This window comes from Balaenoptera ricei, chromosome 5, assembly GCF_028023285.1.
Source record: "Balaenoptera ricei isolate mBalRic1 chromosome 5, mBalRic1.hap2, whole genome shotgun sequence".
Taxonomy (NCBI): Eukaryota; Metazoa; Chordata; class Mammalia; order Artiodactyla; family Balaenopteridae; genus Balaenoptera; species Balaenoptera ricei.
In genome coordinates this window covers 47,168,552-47,188,478 of record NC_082643.1, presented here as the reverse complement: position 1 = coordinate 47,188,478, position 19,927 = coordinate 47,168,552, and the positions used below count along the sequence as shown (strand labels likewise).

The 19,927-nt window shown below is 34.8% G+C and overlaps 1 protein-coding gene across 1 annotated transcript in view; it reads right to left on the bottom strand.

The window, feature by feature from the left end:
• ANTXR2 (ANTXR cell adhesion molecule 2) overlaps positions 1-19,927 on the bottom strand; it is a 161,081-nt gene that overhangs the window by 104,539 nt on the left and 36,615 nt on the right. The window contains exons 10-11 of the mRNA XM_059922783.1: positions 19,086-19,155; positions 3,191-3,269 (exon numbers count right to left, since the gene is read on the bottom strand). Coding sequence (XP_059778766.1) covers positions 3,191-3,269; positions 19,086-19,155 — 149 coding nt within the window. The remainder of the gene's footprint in view (positions 1-3,190; positions 3,270-19,085; positions 19,156-19,927) is intronic.

Here is a 19,927-nt window from a genome sequence, read left to right as displayed (position 1 = left end):
CAAGATATTCACAAAAAGCTTTCAACAAAATTCAACATCCATTTATGATAAGAACCCTCCAGAAAGTAGACATAGAGGGAATTTACCTCAACATAATAAAGGCCATATATGACAAACCCACAGCCAACATCATTCTCAATGGTTAAAAACTGAAACCTTTTCCACTAAGACCAGGAACAAGAGAAGGTTGCCCACTCTCACAACTATTATTCAACATAGTTTTGGAAGCTTTAGCCACAGCAATCAGAGAAGAAAAGAAATAAAAGGAATCCAAATCATAAAAGAAGAGGTAAAACTGTCATTGTTTGCAGATGACATGATACTATACATAGAGAATCCTAAAGATGCTACCAGAAAACTACTAGAGCTAATCAATGAATTTGGTAAAGGAGCAGGATACAAAATTGATGCACAGAAATCTCTTGCATTCCTCTACACTAATGATGAAAAATCTGAAAGAGAAATTAAGGAAACACTCCCATTTATCACTGCAACAAAAAGAATAAAATACCTAGGAATAAATCTACCTAAGAAGACAAACGACCTGTATGCAGAAAACTATAAGACACTGATGAAAGAAATTAAAGATGATACAAACAGATAGAGCGATATACCATGTTCTTGGATTGGAAGAATAAATAATATGAAAATGAGTATACTACCCAAAGCAATCTACAGATTCAATACAATCCTTATCAAACTACCAATGGCATTTTTCATAGAACTACAACAAAAATTTTCACAATTTGTATGGAAACACAAAAGACCCCGAATAGCCAAAGCAGTCTTGAGAAAGAAAAATGGAGCTGGAGGATTCAGGCTCCCTGACTTCAGACTAAACTATAAAGCTACAGTCATCAAGAGAGTATGGTATTGGCACAAAAACAGAAATACAGATCAATGGAACAGGATAGAAAGTCCAGGGATAAACCTACGCATATATGGTCGCCTTATCTTTGACAAAGGTGGCAAGAATATACAATGGAGAAAAGACAGCCTCTTCAATAAGTGGTGCTGGGAAAACTGGACAGCTACATGTAAAAGAATGAAATTAGAACACTCCCTAACACCATACACAAAAATAAACTCCTAACGGATTAAAGACCTAAATGTAAGGCCAGGCACTATAAAACTCTTAGAGAGAAACATGGGCAGAACATTCTATGAGATAAATCACAGCAAGGTCCTTTTTGACCCACCTCCTAGAGAAATGGAAATAAAAACAAAAATAAACAAATGGGACCTAATGAAACTTAAAATCTTTTGCACAGCAAAGGAAACCATAAACAAGACGAAAAGACAACCTTCAGAATGGGAGAAAATATTTGCAAATGAAGCAACTGACAAAGGATAAATCTCCAAAATATACAAGCAGCTCATGCAGCTCAATATCAAAAAAAGCAAACAACCCAATCCAACAATGGATGGAAGATCTAAATCGACATTTCTCCAAAGATTGACAACAAACACATGAAATGATGCTCAACATCACTAATCATTAGAGAAATGCAAATCAAATCTACAGTGAGGTATTACCTCACACTGGTCAGAATGGCCAACATCAAAAACTCTACAAACAATAAATGCTGGAGAGGGTGTGGAGAAATGGGAACCCTCTTGCACTGTTGGTGGGAATGTAAATTGATACAGCCACTCTGGAGGACAGTATGGAGGTTCCTTAAAAAACTAAAAATAGAACTACCATATGACCCAGCAATCCCACTACTGGGCATATACCCTGAGAAAACCATAATTCAAAAAGAGTCATTTACCATAATGTTCACTGCAGCACTATTTCCAATAGCCAGGACATGGAAGCAACCTAAGTGTCCATTGACAGATGAATGGATAAAGAAGATGTGGCGCATATATACAATGGAATATTACTCAACCATAAAAAGAAACGAATTTGAGTTATTTGTAGTGAGGTGGATGGACCTAGAGACTCTCATACAGAGTGAAATAAGTCAGAAAGAGAAAAACAAGTACCGTATGCTAACACATATATATGGGATCTAAAAAAAGAAAAAAAATTGGTTCTGACAAATCTAGGGGCAGGACAGGAATAAGGACTCATAAGTAGAGAATGGACTTGAGGACATGGGGTGGGAAAGGGTAAGCTGGGACAAAGTGAGAGAGTGACATGGACTAATATATACTACCAAATGTAAAATAGATAGCTAGTGGGAAGCAGCCACATAGCACAGGGAAATCAGCTCAGTGCTTTGTGTCCACCTAGAGAGGTGGGATAGGGAGGGTGAGAGGGAGATGCAAGAGGGAGGAGATATGGGGATATATGTATATGTATAGCTGATTCACTTTGTTATACAGCAGAAACTAACATACCATTGTAAAGCCTTTATACTCCAATAAAGATGTTAAAAAAAAAAAATCATGAGATGTGAGAAAATGTTTAGGTTTGGGATTTTGGTCTTTTGAAGGGCAGGAATTTTTTTTTTTTTTTGCTTTGATTTATGTATTTTTAACAAAGAAAATGCACTCATAAGAATATCAGCCATGTGATCAGTTCCTTTTAGTGCTTTGTGTTTTCATGTTCAACAATCTAATGTCAAGATAAACCAAAAAAATTAACTATAAGGAAAACACTCTCTTATCAATGGAATTTATATATTCAAATATTGCATCTTAGGTAGTGCAAATCAACCATCTTAACTAAATTATAGTTTCAGTGTAGTTTCAAACCAAGATATTATAAAGCTCTCAAAATCAATTTCCTTACTCTTGAGAAAGCACCAACATTAAAAGGGACAAAATAATAAGCTCACTCATTAAGATGTACTAACAATTTCAAAAATATGATAAATGTCTTAGATATTATAATGCAACCTTCATTAACAGAAAGACATTATTTCCTTTATACAGTTAATGTTTTAAGAAAAAATGCTTCATTTAGAAATCATTTTCCTACCTTATTCTAATATTTAAACGTGACTTCAATTTTATAAATATCAAAATATAATGTATACTCTCTTAAAATCCCTTTTAAAGGAGACTAAAGGAAAAAACAAAACAACCTACAATAAATTCTATACAAACCTATTCTTGTAATGGTCTCCAGTGTTATTATTTGTACTTTCTTTACTGTAGGATGCAACAATATTGAAGGTCCATAAATTATTTCTGGAGAGAGTTATTTCTAAAAGGTAACTTTAGGTGAAAAGTGACTTACACATTCTGTGGCTGTGACTGTTAGTGAGCCCGAGATGACAGAATTTCCTCCATTAAAGCTCACTGAAACATCAAGAGTTCTGAAAGAAAACGCAGAAACAATAATTAACAGTAAATTAAAAACTGGAGTTTTGTGGAAAATTTTTCTTTCCTTAAATAATTCAGAATTAGCCAGAGAGCCTACTTTAAAAGTCAAAGCGTTTGATCAGTTATCTTAGTGTTTTTCTTTCTTAGTTCTAGTCCTTACTCAGTAGCCAGAGGCAAATTCCTTAAGTGATCTAATTGTTCCTAAAAGAAGCATTAATGTCAATAGAAACATGAAGAAATTCTTGTTATTGTCATTGTTCTAGTTTAAAATAATACATTTTTAGGAAAGAAATTAAATTAAAAAAATCCTTAATCCAGAAAAATGCTGAGATTGTTTCAGGTTCACAAAAACCGAAAATGGGGAAAAATACTTCCATCCGATTTAGATTTTCCCTGTCTCTAGACATTACCATTATCAAAAGATCATTGTTTAAGAATAAAAAAATGGAAATAGACAGAAACTGGGCATAGAGGGAACCTACCTCAACATAATAAAAGGCATATATGACAAACCCAGAGCCAATCTCATTCTCAATGGTGAAAAACTGAAAGCATTTCCTCTAAGATCAGGAACAAGACAAGGGTGCCCACTCTCACCAGTATTATTCAACATAGTTTTGGAAGTTTTAGCCATGGCAATGAGAAGAAAAAGAAATAAAAGGAATACAAATTGGAAAATAATTAAAACTGTCTGTTTGCAGATGACATGATACTATACGTACAGAATCCTAAAGAGGCCACCAGAAAGCTACTAGAACTAATAAATGAATTCGGTAAAGTAGCAGAATACAAAGTTAATGCACAGAAATCTCTTGCATTCCTATACACTAATGATGAAAAATCTGAAAGAGAAATTAAGGAAACAGATTTGCCACTGCAACAAAAAGAATAAAATACGTAGGAATAAACCTACCTAAGAAGCCAAAAGACCTGTATGCAGAAAATTATAAGACACTGATGAAAGAAACCAAAGATGATACAAACAGATGGAAAGATATACCATGTTCTTGGATTAGAAGAATCAACATTGTGAAAATGACTATACTACCCAAAGCAATCTACAGATTCAGTGCAATCCCTATGAAATTACCACTGGCATTTTTCACAGAACTAGAACAAAAAATTTTACAATTTGTATGGAAACACAAAATATCCTGAATAGCCAAAGCAATCTTGAGAAAGAAAAACGGAGCTGGAGGAATCAGGCTCCCTGACTTCAGACTATACTACAAAGCTACAGTAATCAAGACAGTATGGTACTGGCACAAAAACAGAAATACAGATCAATGGAACAGGATAGAAAGCCCAGAGATAAACCTACGCACATATGGTCACCTTATCTTTGACAAAGGTGGCAAGAATATACAATGGAGAAAAGACAGCCTCTTCAATAAGTGGTGCTGGGAAAACTGGACAGCTACATGTAAAAGAATGAAATTAGAACACTCCCTAACACCATACACAAAAATAAGCTCATAATGGAATTAAAGACCTAAATATAAGGCCAGAAACTATGAAACTCTTAGAGGGAAACATAGGCAGAACACTCTATGAGATAAATCAAAGCAAGATCCTTTTTGATCCACCTCCTACAGAAATGGAAATAAAATCAAAAATAAACAAATGGGAACTAATGAAACTTAAAACCTTTTGCACAGCAAAGGAAACCATAAACAAGACAAAAAGACAACCTTCAGAATGGGAGAAAATATTTGCAAACGAAGCAACTGACAAAGAACTAATCTCCAAAATATACAAGCAGCTCATGCAGATCAATACCAGAAAAACAAACAACCCAATCCAAAAATGGGCAGAAGACCTAAACAGACATTTCTTCAAAGAAGATATACAGATTGTCAACAAACGCATGAAAGGACGTTCAACATCATTAATCATTAGAGAAATGAAAATCAAAACCACAATGAGGTATCACCTCACACCAATCAGAATGGCCATCATCAAAAAATCTACAAACAATAAATGCTGGAGAGGGTGTGGAGAAAAGGGAACACTCTTGCACTGTTGGTGGGAATGTAAATTGATACAGCCACTATGGAGGACAGTATGGAGGTTCATTAAAAAACTAAAAATAGAACTACCATACGACCCAGTATCCCACTACTTGGGCATATACCCTGAGAAAACCATAATTCAAAAAGAGTCAGGTACCACAATGTTCACTGCAGCTCTATTTACAATAGCCAGGACATGGAAGCAACCTAAGTGTCCATCAACAGATGAACGGATAAAGAAGATGTGGCACATACATACAATGGAATATTACTCAGCCATAAAAAGAAACGAAATTGAGTTATTTGTAGTGAGGTGGATGGACCGAGAGTCTGTCATACAGAGTGAAGTAAGTCAGAAAGAGGAAAACAAATACCGTATGCTAACACATATATATGGAATCTAAGGGGAAAAAAAATGGTCATGAAGAACCTAGGGGCAAGATGGGAATAAAGACACAGACCTACAAAAGAATGGACTTGAGGATATGGGGAGGGTGAAGGGTAAGCTGGGACAAAGTGAGAGAGTGGCATGCACATATATACACTACCAAATGTAAAACCGATAGCTAGTGGGAAGCAGCCGCATAGCACAGGGAGATCAACTCGGTGCTTTGTGACCACCTAGAGGGGTGGGATAGGGAGGGCGGGAGGGAGGGAGACGCAAGAGGGAAGAGATATCAGGATATATGTATATGTATAACTGATTCACTTTGTTATAAAGCAGAAACTAACACACCATTGTAAAGCAATTATACTCCAATAAAGATGTTAACAAAAAAAGAGAGACAGACATGTACCACAATGTTCATTGCAGCACTATTTACAGCAGCCAGGACATGGAAGCAACCTAAGTGTCCATCGACAGATGAATGGATAAAGAAGATGTGGTGCATATATACAATGGAATATTACTCAGCCATAAAAAGGAACGAAATTGAGTTATTTGTAATGAGGTGGATGTACCTAGACTCCGTCATATAGAGTGATGTAATTCAGAAAGAGAAAAACAGATACCATATGCTAACGCAGATATATGGAATCTAAGAAAACGGTACTGACGAACCTAGTGGCAGGGCAGGAATAAAAACACAGATGTAGAGAATGGACTTGAGGACACAGAGAGGGGAAGGGGAAGCTGGGACAAAGTGAGAGAGTAGCACTGACATATATACACTACCAAATGTAAAATGGATGGTTAGTGGGAAGCTGCTACACAGCACAGGGAGATCATCTCAATGCTTTGTGACAACCTAAAGGGGTGGGATAGGGAGGGTGGGAGGGAGGCTCAAGAGGGAGGGGGTATGGGCATATGTGTATACATATAGCTGATTCACTTTGTTGTACAGCAGAAACTAACACAACATTGTAAAGCAATTATACTCCAATAAAGATATTTAAAAAAAGTTATTACAAGATGCAAACTATTATATATAAAATGGATAAACAATAAGGTCTTACTGTATAGCACAGGGAACTATACTCAATATCCTGTGATAAACCATAATGGAAAAGAATATGAAAAAGAATGTATATATGTATAACTGAATCACTTTGCTGTACACCAGAAACTAACACAATATTGTAAATCAACTATACTTCAATAAAATAAAATTTTTTTAAAAATGGAAATAACAAACCATTGAAAGATAAAATATAGAGAAAGTGATCATGAAAGACAGAGTAAACTAAATGAAAAAAAAGGAACGCAATTTACATGTTTGTAGGCATTTGTTGTAAATGTTCAGGATTTTAAAATATCCTGACAAAGGTAGAAAAAAGGGAGAATAATTTTTGTCCATTGCTAAGAAATACAGCTCTCATTCTGAAAATATGATTTCAACTAATAATACAATTAAAAATAATTACAATTTCATTAATTCAGATTCTAATAATTCATCATTTGGGATCAGTAGGTAATTTTGTTTTTCATAGCTCTAAGAAGATATCAAAGAGAAAAAAGATGACAAGGAGTTTTTAAAGTTATTGAGGAAATAGCTCTTTTCCAAAAGAGTTTATGAAATATATTACCACAGAATAATCAGGATACCAACAAAACAAAGCTATCCATTCATTAAAGTGGAAGCAGTAGGCAACATTTTGTTAATCTAGCTTCTATAGAACACCATGCTCCAATGCTCACAAAATATTCTAAATTCCAAGAATTAAAAGCCAGAAACTTTGCCTTAATTACTCTAAATTTAGACGAGTTCTTCTCTATGCCTTGAGTTGTGTGCCAAATACTATTAGTTATGGAGAGTTAGGATAAAACGGAAGCAATCTCAAGCCACTGGTAAGATTTTCAGTAATGATGCTAGGGAGAGGAGATGAGAAATATTATTCAGTCCCTGCCATGTGCCAGATGCTATCCTGGGCATTTTATGGATATTATCTCATTTAATTCTTAAAAGAACTCTTAAAGTAAGTAGTTTCACAGTTTTACAGCTGGGGTACATAGGCCCCAAAATGTTAATTACCTGGCCCAAAGTGGTAAAGCTAGCATTCTCACAAATTTTGAATTCTTTCCATCATACCACACAGGCTTGAAGAAATGAAAGCTCTTAATATGTATTTTTCCCTCAATGTGATATTTAGTTTGGATTCTTACAGGGCTAGAGCCCCCAGGAAAGACAGGACTAACAAACTTCTAGCTGAACTCTTCTTCAAAATTCAGGATTACTCCTATTAAAAATATTCCTTGTAAAATATTCCCTTTAAAACATTTTGTTAAAAAAAAAAAAGTTCAGCTAAATCCAGAAAAGAACAAGAACTTGGGGTATTTATATCAACTTAACTAAACTTCTGAACTATTCCAACACAGAATGCCAAGTGGCTTATTTAAGAAAGAAAACTTAAACCTACTTGCTTTTTCTGCAGAACTGAGTGCCTTGTTTTGCTTTGTTTTTTTGAAGATTAAGCATAGTTCAATCCAAAAATAATGTTTCCTAGATCCTAATTCCTCTACTTTAAAGCATGTACCAGAAAGCATATGACACAGAAAACATGGTTTTGGTTTGTGGGGGAAGATTACTGGATTCATAATAATGTATGATTGTTGCAGGTAATCTTATTGATTCAACTTTAAAGGGATCAGTAGACATTGACCAAAGTTGTTTATAATCTGGCACGTAGAACTCACCAGAAATGAACCAGTTCTCTAATTAATGAAGGAAACGTTTAAAACATTTAATACTTATCCAAATGGAATAAGAACAGAAGATGTATTTTATAACAAAATTCACTCTTTTCTATAGTTTCCCATAGCATGCTGATGAGGTCTTGTAGGCAACCAAACCAATTTGCACATTATTCTTAAAATCTCAGTCTAGTATAATGTAGCTGGTGTCTGATCAAACTGGGTTAGTCTCCACAGACATGGAAAGCCACCGGATGATTCTTTTGACACATGGATTCAGTTGAAACAATATAATATTCACCTTCCTGAGAGCAGTAGTAGCACGATCAAACCACTACCAGAAACAACAGTACTAATAATAACAGTGCTTATCGATTCCTTACTATGAGCTAAACACATTAACACATCTTCTCACTTAATTCTCACAACAACCCACTGAGGGAGGCTGTAGCATTATCTCCATTTTCCAAATAAAGGACCTGAAGCTTAAAAAGGTAACTTACCCAAATATTGGACTTCTCTGGCTCTGTAGTCAAAGTGCTTTCACTTCTACTGCATACCACCTTAATCCTCAGTAAGTGCTTTAGGGTCTTACATCTAAATTTCACTCACTGGCGAGAGCTTTGTGTCACTTCTCCAGTGTCACTCTTCCAATTTCTTACTACATTCATATATTTCTCATGGTTATAATGGTATTTACTATATGATATTTATTTGTGAACATATGTGTATATTTTTATATGTATATATATTTGCTGGGAAATGTTTTCAGAAGTGTTGCAAACATGAAAAATACACTCTAAAAGTTATTTCTGCTTTTAAATTTTGTTGTTTCTTTAGAAAAAATTTTTGAAATTATTGGTATGATACTGGCACTGTTATGAGCTGATACTTTTGTCCAAAGCTCTGCTACTCCATTGCTGGCACACAGATTGATAAAACCAGCTCACCCTCTAACCCAGACTCAATACCTTGACCTTTCTTTGCCCCAAGACTCCAATATACGTATATCATGTTTTGTCATATTTTATGTAACTTGCGCTAGTATCTATGGATTTCTCATTCTGAGTGCTATATAACTCTTATTGCTGGTTAGTATATTTAGGACAGTAGAACTCATACTCTCAGTTACAGAAACTTTATTATGGGCAAAAATGTATTAAAGCCACATTGTTTTTACACAATTCCATACATAAAGGAGAGGTGAGTAAAGAATTTATCTTTATTTGTCCCAAGAATAAAATACAATTGAAAAAGGGGATAGATTCAGCCCACATGTTGGGGAATTACGAGTTCTAGGTTTGAACCCTAGTCACTACCCTCTCAATCTTGCATTCTTCAATGTGTAAAATGGGGATAACTATACCTATTTCAGAGTTGCTTTGGGGAGGAGAGCTTGATAAAATAATGTACATAAAATGTCCAACACACTGCCTGGAACACAGCGGGTACTCTATAAATTACTGTAACATCTGACTATTTGTCTAAAAAAATATTCAGCTATCAAGGTACTTTTATATAAAAATTTTAGATCCAAGTTAAAAAACAGCACAGATAATAGAGAAGAATGTATTGCAGCAAAGAAATAATTGCCTAATACTTTTTTGTTTACTTTAAAGAATTTCTCTTCTACTTACTTCCATATAAAAATAGAGAGAGCTAAATTGTTCCAAAAATGCCTAGTATAACATATAATGTCATGTAAGTTCGTGTAAAGAAATTATTCAAAGCTATTTCCTTCCTGTTACAAAATGTTTTCTTGATAAAACCCAACACTGCAACTATGTTGAGCTGTGTGCTTGAACCTAACACTTAAAACTGTACTCCAAATTGGTTTTTGAATGTTGGCCAGTAAGTTCAGTCAATCACTCAATCAGTCTATTACTCCAATATTTATAAATTGCCTACAATAGGCCAACCTAGGCTGTGCTTGGTAATAGGGCTGCAATAACAAATGAAACACAGCATTACAATGTAATTGAAAGGAAGCCACATGAACAATTACAATAGAATGTGATATTAACTAAAATAGGTATAAGCACAAAGGTACTAGAGGACCATATGGGAGTTACAACAGACTGAGCCTTGCATGGGGGCATCAACAAAGATTTCCTGCAGGAAGTCACCTCTATGATGAATCCTAAAGGATGATCAAGAATTAGTTAGGAAAAGAGATTAAAAAGGGACCCAAGAAGATGGAGCACTATTTAACAAGCTGGAAGATAAGAAAGGCACAGAACAGTCAAGGAATAAAAGCCATTCAGTACGGCATCAACACAGAATGTGAGAGTGAGAATATATGGTTTGAGGCCGAAAAGGAGAGTAGGAGAAGGATCATGAAGAACCCAGGATGCCATATTTAGATATTTGGAATTAGTCTTATGAGTTTTTAAGCCAGGCAGAAATATGGTCAGAATTGTGTTTTACAAATATCACTTTTTGCATCGTAGAGCATGGATTGGAAGAGTAAATTTCTACAGTAGAAGACCAGTTAACAATGTCATAGTGTATTTCACTGTTGGTAGGAATGGAAATTGGTGCACCTACTATGAAAAACATGATGGAGGTTCCCCAAAAAATTAAGAATGGAACTACCATATGATCCAGTTATTCCACTTCTGGGTATTTATCTGAAGAACACAAAAACACCAATTCAAAAAGATATATGCACCCTGATGTTCACTGCAGCATTATTTACAATGGCCAAGATATGGAAGCAGCAACGTAAGTGCCCACTGATGGATGAATGGCTAAAGAAGACGTGGTATATATGTACAATGGAATACTACTCAACCATAAAAAAATGGAATCTTGACATTTGTGACAACATGGATGGACCTTGAGGGTACTAAGTGAAATAAGTCAGATGGAGAAAGACAAATATGTACGATTTCATTCATATGTGGAATATAAAAACAAAGAAACAAAACAAAACAAAAACAAGCACCTAGATACAGAGAATAAATTGATGGCTACCAGAGGGGAAGAGCGGGAGGGCAAAATGGGTAAAGGGGGTCAACTGTATGCTGACAGATGGAAACTAGACTTTTGGTGGTGAGCATACTGTAGTGTATACAGAAGTCAAAACTTAATATTTGTATACATGAAGCTTATATAATGTTATAAACCAATGTTACCTCAATTAAAAAAAATTTTTTTAAAGAATTTCTCAGTGATAAGATTTGAATTTCTTCAGATAAGGACCAAAGTAGAACTGAACCAAATAGTGTCAATGAGGGTAATCTGAAATGAAAATTGAGAGGTATTAAGCAGTTAGATTAAAAAGGACTTGGACATTTATAGGATGTAGGAGTTGAGGAAGAAGGAGTAGTTAAAGATGGCTTCAAAGTTTGTGTTTTGCACAGGAAGGTGGGTAATCTTGCACAGGAAACATGAAAGGAACAGGTTTGAACAGAAGTACACGAGTTTAATTTGGGAACTTCAGGTTTAATTTGCCTAAGGGAAATCCAAGTGAATGAGCTGACATTTGGATTGTGGACATTTGGTTGGTTTAAAGCTAAGGGAAAGATCTTGTCTGAAGATTTGGAACTCATCAGCAAGAAAAGGAAGGCTTAGAGAAGGTGAGTTTATGGGTCAGGAATCCAGCCATGGTGAAAACTGACTAGGAAATGTAAGAAGAGGAGCCGGAGGTAACACTGGAGAAGAAACAGTCCCGGAGGTGAGACTATGAAGTTGTGAAAGACAAGGAAAGACCTTCTTCTGAGACAGGACTGGCCCACAGTGCAGATAATTCTGGGTGGTCAGGGAAGGCGAGGCTCAGAACTGAGGACTCTTTCAACTCCCTTTTCTATAAGTTGGTTCTACATTGTTTAGAATTGCTTACAAATATGTTCAATGGCTCTTTGCTCCATCCTCAGAACATTTAAGTAGAAGGATAGAAGAAACCTGAGCAACTTAACAAAAAGACTGCTTGAAGTGCATTTTAATGTCAATTGGTCCTCAATTAATAGTGATAAAACTAAATTCAAGGGTACTAAATTCATTCCACATGAGAAATTACTAAATAGTATTCTGATATATAACTAAGTAAATAAAGTTCAAAGTCCTAACGGTCACAGAGCTTTAATTTAATGTTTAATGATGTAAGACAATTCCAGAACAGAAGACCAGCTCATTGCCATACGTTAGGGCTACTCTGATCTGAGGAAATTTCATACTGCATGAAATACGGTTGACATTTCAATCATAGCAACCTATTTGCTAAGTATTTATTTGCTGCTGACTTTATGGATGTCCAATAAAAGACTGTCATTTTATGATCCATTTAAAAAGATGAAAAAATTAAATAAAATTGTGAAAGACATTTGCTGGAAGTAATAAATAATTTACCTCCAATTTGCACATACTGAAAATTAAACTGGCAACTACTCAAAAAGCTATTAAAATTATGGTGACTTAAGATATTTTGAAATCAAGTGCTACTATTTAATACTCTGCAGAGCTTTTTAAAAGTTAGCTTTATGCATAATAAATTATGAGGTGAAAATAAGGCTTCAAATTTGTGAATAAAGACTCTACTTCTAGTTATGAATATATATATATATAAATTAATGTTTTGTTTAAGGATATTTTCTTCAAAGGGGTAAAAGGATAAAATAATTGAATAAAATAATTTCTTTTTGAGATACTCAATATATATATATATATAACTAAAACAAACACTGCAGTCAGGAAAATTGCTAGATTTCAGAAGAAAAAAAAAGCTGTATCAGAATTGTACTGGACATCACACCTACACTTTTATTGTAAATGTTTTCAGTATTATACTGAAAATAACCCCATTTTAACTGCATTGTGTATCTTTTTAAATACTAAAAAGACGCTTCAAAATGATCACTCAATTTTTAGTGACTTTCATCTAAAAAAGTCAAATATTTTAGTAATAGTAAAAACTTTAATAATATAAAATTTAAAAGCAGATATATGAGGATTTAAATACATATTAAAGGAATATCTTCCATATCATCACATAGCTGTCCCTCTTTGAACACTTTTAGTTACCAAAACACTCACTAAATGATTCCAATTTTTACAAAAATCTTTCTTATATTGAGCTGAAATGTGCCTCCTTTTACCTTCCACTCTTTCTTTCTCTTGTTCTTGGAGCAATAAAGAATAAGTCAAATCTATCTTTCACATGACAGACCTGACGTTTGGAGAGCTGATGTGTCACACCTGAATCGTGTCTTTTTCAGTATTTTAATTCAGTATTTTAACATTTTCATACTTGGCAAGATTTTGTTGGCCACCCTAGACGTACTCGAATTAACTATTGTTCCTCTTAAAAGACAATTTCCAGAACTGAATATAATATTTAGGATGGAGATGCAATGCAGATTAGGTGAACTCATCACATTTATAGGTATAATCAGAAAGCGATACACTGTGTGAACGAATACATAAATGTTCCACCATTGGGGGAGGGGTATAGAGAAATATAAAAACTGAGAGGCTCCTCAGCCTTAACCAATCTCACCAAGATTCTAATGTTTATGTTCAAAATAAAGATACAACTAATGTCCTGGTATCCATGATTTAAAAAATAAATAAATCCAGTCTCATTCCTCATAAGGAAGAGAATAAAGAAGAAAGTTATGGTTGCATCACCTGCTACTAAGATAATAGAATTGGGGATCGTGTAGATATACAGATGGACAATATTTGGTCATCATGTGGCCTAGTGCTCCTGGCATGGGTGGCTGGGTTCCCCTGCAGACATTCACCCATTGTCAAGGGGCTATCAAGGCTGTAGCTTGGTGTCCCTGGCAGGCCAAGGTCCTGGAAACTAGAAGGAGGCCCAGTGATTGACACATTCACATCTAGAATGTCTACTATGGGGCCTGAGTGCTGCGGATGCTTCCAAGTGTGGTCCATCCTCTGGTCCCCCCACTACAAGAAGCTCATCTCAGGCCATGGTTTTGCCCAGAACCAGCTTGTTATTTGTAAGTACCCAACCAAGGTGGCTCAGCTCAAAGGTCACACAGTTCAGGTCCTCAGTCCAACCATGAGCCCAGACGGGGGCCCTGCAGCTATGGCGCTGCTTTGACACGGACCCTGAACAAGGGAGGAAGTGGGAGATCAGTGCAGCCAAAGCAGCCTCATCCACCAAGTCATCTGTTGACGACCAATTCATCACCTCAGTTCTTTGTTTTTTTAAAGAATTTTTCTAATAAAAAAAAACTTTTGTCATGTCTCCCTCTCAAAAAAAACAAATTGATAAATTCACATAACCATACATATATAGGTATATATATATTTCTTTTAACTGTTCATGTGAGAAGCTGTGCTAAAGGCAGAATTTGTCAAACCAAGAAAGGGAAATGGAATTAATTTTATTCCAGGCAAGATGAATTATATTTAAAAAAATCACAACTTTGAGGAAAATAAGATTCCATTACCAAGTCAGGCTCTAACCCCAAGTCTGCCACACATGCATCTCAGTGATCCTTCAGTATCAGATGCTTCAAATTTTCCACATACACTGATGTCCCACCACTTCTTACTTAAACCCTCTGTCAACTGTCTTTCCACGCTGCCTTTTAAGGGAACTAATACTATCAGTTTCATCTGATTTAGATATTTATTTCATATTTGCCAGAAGATTCTGGCCAATGTTTTTGAAAGCACATTTAACTATACCATATGCCTCCTTAAATCTATCAAACAAGCTGTAGGATCAGGATCTGGTTCATTCTGTTCTGTTTTTCTTTCTTCACAATGTGTTTATGTATATTTACCCAATTTGCTCTGTTCTTCTTGCCAAATTACAGGTTTGAGATCTCAACTATTGCAGAGCAGCTGTGCTATTGTTGATGTCTCACTAAACAAGGGTCAGAGAATAAGCCCATTTTGCAAGAATGGGTGACATCTGCACATTACACCAGGAGGCCACGGCCCTCAAAAGGGTAGGATCTGCAGAACTTCACAGAGTCCTTCCTACTCAAACTTAAGACATTTTGGTTCAAATGAACCACTGGCAGAAATTAATTCCCAAACAATCTACAGATTTTTCTAGGTAAGACAATTTGTTTAACCATATGACATTTTTTAATTAAATTGTGTCTAATGAAAAAAAATAGGAAATAACAATCTCAGAAAGAACAATCTCACCTTTGCATTCTTTCTGTTTAAAAACTAAAAATATGTTCATTTTAGTCTAAAATTCTATACCAGATAAAGAAATTTAATACATAGAGATTAAATTTCAATGTCTCTCAAAGAAAGGACTCCAAAGACCCATTCCAACAATGCTAAGCAATGATAAACCTGGATAAGATTTGCCCAGATAGCTTTAACTTTTGTTTACTCCACGACATCATTTTCCAAATGCAAACCTATGTCCTAGCTACTCTGCTACATTCTTAGTTCCCATCTCCAAGTAAAACATCTTCATGTTAAGCCTCTTTCAAACCAAAATTCATGAGCCCTCGATTTTTAAAGGAATAATCCTCAAAGAAAATGTAATTCAGGAAGTAACATAAAGATGAGAAAGGAACTGATAGAGCACACTAATGAGACGAGACACATGTCCGTGGCTCCAGCTCTGAGACTGTGCATCTGGCTTTGAGGCTGTCTGTCTAGGGTTACTTCACCAGCATGCTGTTAATTATTTAAGTGAGAGAACAGGGGGAACCATCACCACATCTGTCACCCTCACACAGGAAAAACTTTCATTCATTGTTGGGCCAGATGTGTTTATTTGAAACATAGACTAACTAGCTACTTAATGGTTTTGAATCCTTAGCCAAAAGCTAATTAGACAAACATATTAAGCACAGTCACCTTACAAGGCTAAACTGTTTCAGTTGTGTTGATTTTAATCCAATATCATAAGAGAGCTCATCGCCTACAAAAGTATCTGAAGGAAATTCAAGGCAAAGGAAAGGTCCAAATTACTTGCAACATACTTAGTAGAACAAATAATGATGTCGCCAAATGTCCAATACATTAACAAATAAAATCTTCACCTATTTTGCCTCAGTGGTGTCATGTACTTGATAGACAAAAAAGAAGCAAAAGTAATTATTTTAGACAGACTGCCTTCCAAAGCATTCTCAGCTTGCTTGTAGGTGAAATATTAATGTCAAAAAGCAAACAAATGATTTTTTCTCGTGCTTGATATTTATTATGTCTTATATGATTTTTTAAAATCACATCTTCTGAGTATTTAGCCAATCTACAAATCACTAAAGAATACCAGCAGTACCTATGGCAGTCTTTTAAAAAGGAGACTGTGCCCCAAGGCAAATTCTAGAGAAAACAAATTCAGTGTTGGATAAAACAGGTATATTGCATTTTATAACTACTTTGGAGAAGAAAGTAAGCTGTCTTCCTTAACTAGTCATTACTTAACTAGTCATTACTATGAAAAGGTCAAGATAGTTTCCTGCTCTCTTAAATGGTATGATTCCCCAAACAGAATTCTGATCATCTTTCTCCTACCTGATATACCCAGTAATCAAATGCACTCTTTTAGCTCTTTATATAAATAGTAAATCAAAATGTTTGAGAAAAATGTATTCATTCTTTCATGCAACAAACATTTAGTGAATCTACTATCTGTCAGGCATTGTCAGTGCTAGAGATACAGAAAGAAACAAAATAAACCAAATTCATCCCAGCAGGAGGGAGACACAATAGCAAACAAATAAATGCTTTGGAGAAAAAGTGAACCATGAAAAGAGAATAGAGACTGTTAAACTCAAGGGAGGGGGAAGATTGTATGATTAAATAGGGTGACTGGCAAGGGCTTACTGAGAAGGTGATGTGTTGAACAAAACTTGAAGTTGAGAGAGTGAGACAAGAAGGAAGGAGCCTTTCAAGCCACTGGAATAAGCTCAGGTGGTTAAAGAACAACAAAGAGGCCAGTGTGACCATAACAGAAGAGGCAAAAAGAGGATGAAGTTGCAGTGAGGGCCAGATCTTGTAGAACCTTATAGAACATTGCAGTGATTAGACTTGCACTCTAAATGTAATGAGGAACTCATTATCAAGGATTTTAAGAGGAGGGGTGACATAAACTGATCTATTTTAACAGGATCACTTTTGCCAAGGACAGAAGAAGAAAGATGGGTTGAGAGGCTAATAACCTAAGCAAGAAATGACAGTAGCTTGGTCTAGGGTGGTATCCGTGGTGGTGGTGGGGAAGGACTGGATTCTGAACATGTTTTGAAATCAGAGCTGAGATTTGCTTATGGGCTGCATAAAAGAGATCAATAATGAGTCAAAGGTTTTTTACCTGAACAACAAAAAGGATGGAGCTGCCAGTGACTAAGAGAGAGAAGACAGCTCTGAAAGTAGACTGCAGAGAACGATCAGGAGAATCAATATGGACTTATAGATTCAATAAAATAAGACCAAACTTTAAGTCAACAGATTTATCGTTGCTAATACAAGACTATTACTCAGAAAGCCATTGAGTCCCACTGTGCCCTTGTGGTACAGATGGCTCCACGTAAAATGGATGGGCCTTAAATTCCAAGGCCAGTCTAATTTGGCCATAAGCATGTTACCAATACCAGATTATTATATGACTCAGAAAATGAATACTTTTTTATAGAAAGAAAATAGATTCTGATAGTCTTGCTTTTATAAGTTATATTATGCAGCTCTTTACAATCAATTTCAAATAGAAAGCTGATACTGCTCCAATTTACTTGGATGACCAGAAGTGATGTCCAACAGATATCTTGAATATTTAAGCATCCACAAAAGTTAAGTGCTCAAGTTAACTTCAAACTACTAAAATGATTTTCTTAGGTTCCACAAAGGAAAATATAATCTTCACTCTCTGAACACTAATCCAGACTTTGGATTGGGGCCTTAGTATTTTAGTTTCCTCTGATCCAGAGGAAGGTTTGAGATCAGTATATAGTGATTCTTGAAAACTGCTTCCTATCCATTATCCTAAGCATATTACATCTACTACTGTTGGACAAGAGAACATTTGAACTATCTGCAATCATTTCCTGCATAATAGAGAGGGCAGGGGGAAAAAAAATCACACATGGAAATATTAAGTTGATGGTGAAATTATCTGTATATAGGTGATTAAAATAAAAGCCCTTCTTCCAAACTAAATATCCCTTATTTTATCCAGCTATCATGGTTTATTGCCACACCAAAGAACATGAAAATATACTCCTTAACAGGACTGGGACACAAATTAATGCACAAATATTTCCTAGTCTAAGTTGTGCCTTATTGAGCCATGTTCCTTTTGCTCTTCAATCTTAATATTTAAACACTATAGTAATTAGTCAAAATCCCACTTTGAAACTCTTGTGTGTATGTGTATGTATGTGTGTGTAAATTCAATACTCTAAAGTTCAAAATAATGGCTATGGCTTTATTATTTAAAGGCTCTAACAATAGTTCTCAAATCTATCCAGATAAATATTTATAGAGCCTTTTAATCAATATTTAAGAAAAAAGATAAACAGACTTTACCCTTTTCAACCTACTAAGGATACGTATAGTTAAAGTACTAGTACTAACCAGAGTGATTTGCCTAGGATTTACTATTTCATGTTTAATCTGTATATCAAGAAAAGATAAAATAAAACAACCAATGTATATTTTGTCATCATTTCCTTATAATTTGTAGCTAAAAAGTTTTAAAATGTTTTTAATAAAGTACTTACTGTCCAACTTCATTCAGGGTAGGTGCAGGACAAAGCATAGAATTACTTTCCACACTCACTGGCATTACACCTATAAAATAATATGTCATTTAATCAATAAAGGGTTTTATGTATCTCACACAGTTTCATTAAAAATATGAAGAGACGCAGCAATCAGAGTTCAAGTGTGGGACATTAGATATATTAGCATGAAAAAAACAAAAAGATACTCATCTAAAGAAAGAGAAGGAACACAGAATGAAAAACAGGAAGAGATTATATGCCTCATTGATATATAGTACTGGTAAATCATAAATTACGATTTTTTGATATAGATTAAGTTCACATACAGCTTGTAGATACTATAAAATTATTACCTTTTCTCCCTCAATTTTGCCAATATATTAGATTTTCAAGGAAAAATTATATATATTTTAAAAGCAGAATTTAAAAATGATAGAGAAGACAAATGTCCAAAGGATAATACATTTCTTTCAAGAGTTTAATAAAATAATTGGGTTTATAATATATAAACACATTTTATAGAATGCTTAAATTGCCTTGCAATTTTAATAGCATATGAGAAAAATGATCTAGACTATAAATACTCAGAGAAGTTACATAATTAGATGGATAATGTTAGAATACAAATGATGAAAATACAATCTGACTCAATTTATTTGAGATTTACTTTAATAAATTCAATCCTATGTAGCTAAGTGTAAAATATGTTTATATTATAATCAACTCAAATATGTAATCAAAAGGAGTAAGGTAAAGCTAATGCTTAGATACAGATGACTACTGAATAAAAATGGTAAAATTATTTTGTCCTCTTCAGTTGTAGAACCTACTAGGAAGAA